The sequence below is a fragment of the Centroberyx affinis genome, unplaced genomic scaffold (assembly GCF_046629955.1).
Source record: "Centroberyx affinis isolate AG114_WGS23_722 - 3 ecotype Tasmania unplaced genomic scaffold, CSIRO-AGI_Caff_v1 ptg002706l_1, whole genome shotgun sequence".
NCBI lineage: Eukaryota > Metazoa > Chordata > Actinopteri > Beryciformes > Berycidae > Centroberyx > Centroberyx affinis.
This window is the reverse complement of record NW_027280881.1, coordinates 83,646-91,965: the sequence shown is the minus strand read 5'-3', so window position 1 is coordinate 91,965 and position 8,320 is coordinate 83,646. Positions and strand designations below refer to the sequence as shown.

General features: G+C 43.8%; 1 protein-coding gene across 1 annotated transcript; it reads right to left on the bottom strand.

Annotated features, from left to right (window-relative positions):
• Positions 1-834: 834 nt before the first annotated feature.
• On the bottom strand, positions 835-7,559 carry LOC139657536 (solute carrier family 13 member 1-like; the record flags this gene model as incomplete). Its single annotated transcript, XM_071535414.1, has 5 exons — positions 7,452-7,559; positions 4,750-4,878; positions 2,708-2,844; positions 1,492-1,675; positions 835-1,034 (listed from the first exon to the last, which is right to left on the bottom strand). Coding segments are annotated over exons 1-5 (758 nt in total), but the record flags the coding sequence as incomplete, so codon positions are not given.
• Positions 7,560-8,320: the final 761 nt, after the last annotated feature.

The following is an 8,320-nucleotide window of genomic DNA, read 5'->3' as shown; positions in this document are numbered from 1 at the left end:
CCTCTCCTCTCCTCCCCTCTCCTCTCCTCTCCTCTCCTTTCCTCTCCTCCATGGTAGGACACAAACACACAAACCGCTCTCCAATCATAGCAGTGTGATGATCATTAGAGATGCACCGATTGCAATTTTCTTGGCCGATTCCGATTTCCGATTTTTTAAAAGTCTGACCTGCCGATTCCGATTTTGGCCGATTCCGATTTTCTTTCTAAGAACTATAATTGACAGAATACACAAACATTTTTGTAACTTTTCTTTAATGGAAAATTAAAATTCAATTGTATGTTCATAATAAAACATTGACTATTAATAACTTATATTTTCTCCAAAACTGCACCAGGTTACAGGACCTTCTCTCACTCAACTCAAACAAATCTTAAAATAAAATCAAATAAAAAGTGCTCCAGGTTACTGGACAGAGCTTTTCTGTACAAATAAAATCCAAATGAAAATGAATTGCAGTATATCCCACTTTATACTTTCCCAAAAGAAAACAGGTGCAACAGATCTATATCACAACACACCTAATGTCATTTATTTACATCAAAAGGTTATCCATGCAGTCCAGCCCAATGTAATGGAGATTTAAAGAGTCATAGTGCCATCTTGTGGTGAAACAAAAAGACTTTTTGTTTTGACTCCGCTGAGATCAGGAGGAAGTTTCTCCCACACAGTGAGCAGGCTGACCGATATCATGATGTGACAAACTGAAGCTTGAAAAGTAAAATCGCCGTTTATTTCCGTGCATATGGGCGAGCTCAGTCCACCTGAAGCCGTCTGTTCTGTCGGTGGAGAGAGAGACACACAGAGTATGGTGATTTCGGTGCATCGGCCGACACTCCCGGGTGCATGTTGCCGGCCAGCTTGGCGCCGATTTGTTCCCGGTGATCCGTCCGAGATTTCGCCGGGGGTCGCGATGCTGATCGGTCACCGGGGGCCCGGCGAACGGGTTTTTCGGCAGGATCGGGAGGATCGATGCGGCCCGTGAGTGCGGTGGCGAGGACAGCCGTGGAGAGAGCAGACGGGACGCTCTGGAGCTGAGATCAGTATGGATGTATGGATTATTACTGCAGAGTTTTTACCGTTGTCTTAAATTTGACCGGCACAGAATCGGATATATGAGACTGATCTGCCGGTCACCGGTCATGGCCGATCAGATGAAAACCGGCCGATCGATCGGTGCATCTCTAATTATCATTATTATTATTATTTTTATTATTATTATGACTAGTAGTAGTAGTAGTAGTATGATTATTATTAGTGTTAATAATAGGAGCAGTAGTAGCTGTTCTGTAAATGTATTTGTTTCTTTTTATGATGATTATTTTTTAACATTTCATTATTATTAGCAGTGGTAGAAATACTAGTAGCAGTATTAGTATTAGTACAAATCTTGTTTTCTGTACAGTAGTTTGTATTTCAGCAGAATAAATCTAATGTTTATGCACATTTCTCCGCATAAAAAAATCCTAATTCTATAAATATGAAATGAGCAGCGTTCCCGTTACCGTCCAGCTGCAGCGCGGGGTTTTCCTCGCCGCTCGCCCCCCCCGCCCCCCCCGCCTTCAGGACCTGCTGGATGACGGCCTCCACGATGGGCATCACCATGGTAACGGCCGAGGTGTTGTGGACCCACATGGAGAGGAAGGCACAGCCGGACATGAAGCCCAGCATCAGCCTGGACACACGGATCATTTTAAACTTTGAGCCGCAGGAGAACGAGCTTCACTCTCTGGGTCAAAGGTCAGAGGTCAGAGGTCAGAGGTCACAGCATCCTGACAAGCAGTGTTGGGCAGTATAGTAATGTGATTACTCTTTTCAGTAACAGTAGTGTAAGGGATTACAGTTTCAAATTCAGTAATTCCATCACAGTTTCTAATCCCAGTAACACTCCGTTCCTGCGTTACTGAAACCTGCAGTGGTGGAAAGTAACTAAGTACTTTTACTACAATTTAGAGGTACTTGTACTTTACTTGAGTATTTCCATTTCATGCTACTTTATACTTCTACTCCACTACATTTCAGAGGGAAATATTGTACTTTTTACTCCACTACATTTATTTGACAGCTTTAGTTACTAGTTACTTTGCAGATTTAGATTATTAATACAAATTATAAATCAACTAATAAATGATGATATATTTTTATAGGTTAAGCTACCCAGCAGTATATAAAGTAATTCAAATTATCTCCACCTTTACCAGCTGCAACATTAAAGTGATGAACACATTAATGCATCAATAATTATAGTCCAATAACATGATATATATATATAGATTCTGAAATGGGCCATTCTGCATAATGAGTACTTTTACTTTTGCTACTTTAAGTACATGCTAATACTTTTGTACTTTGACTTAAGTAAGATTTTGAATGCAGGACTTTTACTTGTAACAAAGTATTTTTACACTGTGGCCTTGCTACTTTTACTTAAGTCAAAGATCTGAATACTTCTTCCACCACTGGAAACCTGAATCACTTCAACCTTTTCTGTTTTCTACTATTTCAGGAGTTTTTCCTCATCTGTCTCTTCAGGACATGCAGCGGCTTTTCATCGGCTGTTCGCTAAAAAATCAAAACAGAATCTGGAGGCTGAGGGACGCAGACTCTCAGCAGCTGGAAGTTTTCCTGTTACTGTGAATTGATCTCAGTCAGGATCAGAGAACATTACATGCAGCCAACAGTGAGGAGGTCAAAGGTCGAGCCTCACCACGCGGGGTCGAGCCCCACCAGGGTGACGAGCCGCAGGGCGATCCGCCGGTGAAGACCCCACTTCTCTATGGACGAGGAGAGGCAGATGACACCCACCAACAGGAAGTGGAAATCCTTAAAGTATACCCTCGCCACCTGGGGGAGAGAGAGAGAGAGGGAGAGAGAGAGGGAGGGTGAGAGAGAGAGGGAGAGAGAGAGAGAGAGAGAGAGAGAGAGAGAGAGGGAGGGACAGGGAGAGAGAGAGAGAGGGACAGGGAGAGAGAGAGAGTGGGAGAGAGAGGGAGAGAGAGGGAGGGAGAGAGAGAGGGAGAGAGAGAGGGACAGGGAGAGAGAGAGAGAGGGAGAGAGACAGGGAGAGAGAGAGAGAGTGGGAGAGAGAGGGAGAGAGAGGGAGGGAGAGAGAGAGGGACAGGGAGAGAGAGAGAGAGAGAGAGAGAGAGAGACAGAGGGAGAGAGAGAGTGGGAGAGAGGGAGAGAGAGAGAGGGAGAGAGAGAGAGGGAGAAAGAGAGAGTGAGAGAGAGAGAGAGAGGGACAGGGAGAGAGAGAGAGAGGGAGAGAGACAGGGAGAGAGAGAGAGAGAGCGACAGGGAGAGAGAGAGAGAGAGAGAGGGAGAGAGACAGAGAGACAGAGAGAGAGAGACAGAGAGAGAGTGGGAGAGAGAGAGAGAGGGAGATAGAGACAGGGAGAGGGAGGGAGAGAGAGGGAGAGAGAGAGCTATAGCACCATGTAAGATCCTCCACTGAAGATCTAACCCTAACCCTTGTATAAACGGAGGCTTGTATAAAACTCTCCAGTCTGCTCCTCCACACAGTATCCACTCTGTTACTCAACCATTTCTTATTAATTATCTTTACACAGTTTCTGTACCATAACTTTCTGTTCCCTCTGTACAGTGTTAGACTTTCAGAGTCCTTGATGGTAAGCAATGGACCAGACATCTCGCCCAGTACAGGGCTCAGTTTAACGTCTGGAAACGCATCCTGTTGGTTTGGTGTTGTAGCTCCACTGCTGTAATCTCTAAGCATCCTCACTTCTTTAACAGTCAGCCTCTGTCTCCAGAGATCCAGCATCCTCTTTACACAGCGGTGTGACCTCAGGCCCTCTCATGTAGTCTCATGTAGTTTACTGTGTTTCTCCCTGATGAAGGCTGCTGGACTAAACATGTTGGATTTAAGCAATATTACACGAGAGGGTGTGCGTTACCGTCATTATTGGCACGACAGTGATGCGGTCAGGACCGAGGCGCCAACAAAATAAAAGATATAAACAAAATGTATTCATATTGTGGGGCAATTCGCTCTCCAAATAAAAAACTTTTTGCTAGTGTTATCTCCGTTTCCCTGGAAATACATGGGGTCTGACTAATAACTGGAAAACAATCAGTCACGTCAGTAGACTCCTATGTAATGGAACCTAGTTTACTACTCCAGCAAGTAGGCGGAGCCTTAGTAACGACCTGCAACAGAGACGATTTCTAGTCCCTGTTGAGTCAGCCAGCCAACTTGAGCTAATGCTTTCTAGAGATCGTGGGATTTCCCAAACTGAATAAATACCACACATATAAACACAAAACTGCCTTGCTAGCTCAGTCTTGTTGTAACTAAGATATCTGCTGAAAAAAATAATTTTTCCATGGACAGATTTAGCTACTATGTCCGCGAACTTCACATGTTTTTTTAAGCTAGTAGCGCCGTGTCACCGACTCACCGGCACAGCTGATGGAGGATGCAGAGCGTCTGGTAACATCAAGGCTGAACAGAGTTAGCGTAGCGTTATATTTAAATATATTATATGATAATATGGCGGAGTAATATTTAGTGATGAGCACGGCTAGGTGTGCTGTCATGCTGATTTGAGCACGTTCTAAATGTCTAGTTGACCAATCAGATCGCTAGGTCGGAACTACCTGTTGTATAATTGGTTTTAATTTTCTGAGTTGAAATAAAGGCTAGAATATGAAATAAAATAAGGCAAATAAAGTCAGTAATTAATAAAGGCAGATAAAGACAGAGTTGACTCAGTGAGGGCGGAGCTTCACCTCAGCAGACTCCATGATGCCGAGCAGAGGGAACAGCACAGCGGGGATCATGGCCGTCACCGGCAGAGGAATCACCTCTGTCACCCAGAACACCGCCATGAGCAGCAGGACGAAGGCACAGTCTGCCACCTGCACACACACACACACACACACACACACACACACACACACACACACACACACACACACACACACACACACACACACACACACACACACACACACACACACACACACACACACACTGCTCTGTCTGATTTATGTAAGACAGCACAGGTACACACATTTATTTATTTAACAATCTAACAAATCAAATTGTCCAAATCAGTGATTCTCAAACTTTTTCATATCAAGGACCCTAATTCAGTCCACATCAGAGCCACAGACCCCATTTGATGAGATTTTGTCTCTCGGACCCAAATCTGAGAATATTTTTATTGTCATATGATTTTGTCCAGAACTCCATGACTGTCTGTATTGCAGGTAGAGAGATAACAGAGAAACTATGATCAGAACAGTCATTCTTCTACATTCTCTAATTGTGTTCACTTCTTGTAAATGAAATAATGCTGAAGTTTAACAATTCATCAGTTTGCTGGGGACCCCCTGGAAGCCCCTCAAGGACCCCTGGTGGTCCCTGGACCCCACGTTGAGAACCACTGGTCTAAAGTACCAATAACTGTAGTTTCCTGGGCATGACTCAGGTTTTCAGCAGGTTTCTCAATCTGCCGCTTAAACGGAAAGAGGGGAAGAAAAACAGAGGATGCATAGAGAGAGAGAGAGGAATCAGAGGAGAAAAGTTCATCGGTGTTCAGCGATTTAATTGGACAACATTCCAGATTCATAACAAAAAGGCGTTTCTGCACTCAATGATCTTTGAATTACAGCAAACATTTCAGCGTTCAACACATTTTCAGGTGATCTGGGTTTTCTCTCGGTCAAATCTTTGCCTTCAGATTCTGGAATTTTGCTTGAATGCAGCAGAAATATTTTGAGGCGGCAGAACCCAAAGGTACAAGGTCCTGACATGTGTTGCCCTCCTTCCTGTTTGCAGTTAAAAGAGTCCTTTGTGCGTCCATTAGGGCACAGAAACCACTTTATAATGTGAATTCTCAGCATTTGGGATGAAACAGGAAAGGTTTATGGTGTTTTATGGGAGGAGAAGCAGAAATAGACAGATATTAAAAGGTGATGTGACTGAGAGGCGTCACATTACGTCGTTTGCGTTTGGCGGCACAGTGAAACAGACAGAGAAGCATCCAGCTGCTCAGAAAGGTTAAATGTCCCATATCATGTAAAACAGGATTTCTCTTGCCTCTTTGATTATAAAGTATCAAAACACACAGTTTTGACAGAAAATATGAATATGGAAGTGATGCAGCAGCAGAGAGAAATCCCTCCTGCCTCAGAAAATACAACAGAGAGAGAGAGAGAAATATCCTGGTTGATCCTCTCTGATCAGAAACAGAAAAAAAGATTAAATTCACAGCAGTTTGAGGCAGCCGGCACATTGTGTCGCAGCCTGGAGGCAAATCCATCAGCTCATCATGATCAGCACAATCCATTTAAAGATATTAACATTAACTGACACACAGAGACGAAACATGAGTTTCTGTCTCTGACATCGTGCAAAACATTTTGTTGTTCAGTGAAACAGACGAGCAGAGAGACAGGAGGAGGTCAGGTGGGCTGTGACTACGTGTGTGTGTGTGTGTGTGTGTGTGTGTGTGTGTGTGTGTGTGTGAGTGTGTGTGTGCAGGCATGGAATTTTGTTGGAGGTGAAAGCAGAATGTGCCTACTTCTGCACACACACAGACACACACACACACACACACACACAAACTCCTTGGTATTTATCTTAAATCTTTATCTCTTGTTTTATTGGCTGTCTCATTGTCTGCTCTGATCTTGGCAGATTGAAATAATTCAGCGACTCTGAGAACAGAAAACTTTTAAAATAATAATCCTCAACATTTCCAGCAAAATAAATATCTGTCCTGCTCCTCTCTCTCTCTCTCTCTCTGTCTCTCTCTCTCTCTCTCTCTCTCTCTCTCTCTCTCTCTAACTCAGCAGTGATCCAACCTACAGTATATCCAGTTCATGAAGCTTCAAATTTACTGCTTCAAAGGAATAGCCCTCCCAAAAATGAAAATTATGTCTTTTAAACATTCCTTTAGACAAATTAAAAAATATTTCATGTATCATTCTCTTATGGAAGTCCAGATGTGACAGTGTTCAACTGAAAAATCATTAATCGTAATGCAATTTAATTTCCCGTTTGTGTGCGCATAATGTACGACAAAATTAAAATGAAATAATCAGCTTTTCATTTTCATGTACATGTTGAAAAATGCAAATATAACTGCCAAAATTAAAATGAAAACTCCACTGACATTTAGCTTTCCATGCACTCCAAAGCAAAACTGAAAATGAAATCGAGTTTTCACATTTGCGATTTAATTTCCTTATTGTGGTCGCATTATTTAGGGAAAAAATAAATGATGAAATTGCAATTCGATTAAATGATTTCTATTGAATAATGTCACATCTGGTCTTCCATACTCTCTACCAGCAGCAGGATCCACTTTGACTCATGAGTCTTGGAGGAGCTGGAAGGCTGCAACAGATTTATTTATTTATTTTGTTTTGTTCTGATCTTGTTGCTGGTGCTGTTTGTGTTTATTATGGGATGTCCGGCTCACCTTCGTCCTGCAGATGACGGGAAGAGGAAGCAGCAGCAGCGGCGTCAGGACGACCAGGACGACGCCGCGGTTTTCCCACAATCCTCCTCTGCAGAAGCGCCGCGACATCCTGAACCGTCCCAGCAGCAGCACCGGCCCCAGCTTCCCTCCGCAGCTCCTCTGCTGTCCGGCCCGGGACAGCGGCGGGTCACAGGTTCGATCCCCAACGTGTCCCGCAGCCTGCAGGCGCTGAAGTGACTCTGAACCCTCGGCTGCTCCTCACCTGTTATCTGTCTGAGCGTCTGATAAACTGAACACACAGGTGAGATATGTGATGTGTCCTCCTGACCTGAACTCCACCTGACCGGGGGAAACACACAGTTCACACAATTTATGGCACCTTCAAGGTCCCACAGGAGCTCAGATTTCCCTCTAGTTCTATACATATGTGATGAAAGAGGTTTAATAAAGACTGTGTTAAAATATGGTTTTGTTTGATGGTTAACTTTAAAGCTATTGCATTTTCAGAACTCCCTCCTTTTTTCCAGGAAACGCATCACAGCTGGACTCGCTCCTGATTGGCTCTCCTCACTAAAGAATGACTGGAATCCGTCCAATCAGGGTCCAGTCTGCAGCATCTGAACTGAAAGCGTCCACTCAGCAGGGGCTCGTTCAATCTACGGTTTCCGGGTTGAACGTCTTGTTTCCTCTAAACGGTGTGAAACGCTTTGAGGTTCGTTGTCTCTCGTCTGGTGGGCGTGTCAGAGCTGTTAGCCAATCAGCAGTGACGTGTACATAAACCCCGCCCTATTAAAAAGGCAGTGCGCACAATGGATCAACAAAAGTCCTTTACTAATGTGTCCACTGCAGCTTCCTGTCTGCAACAACTG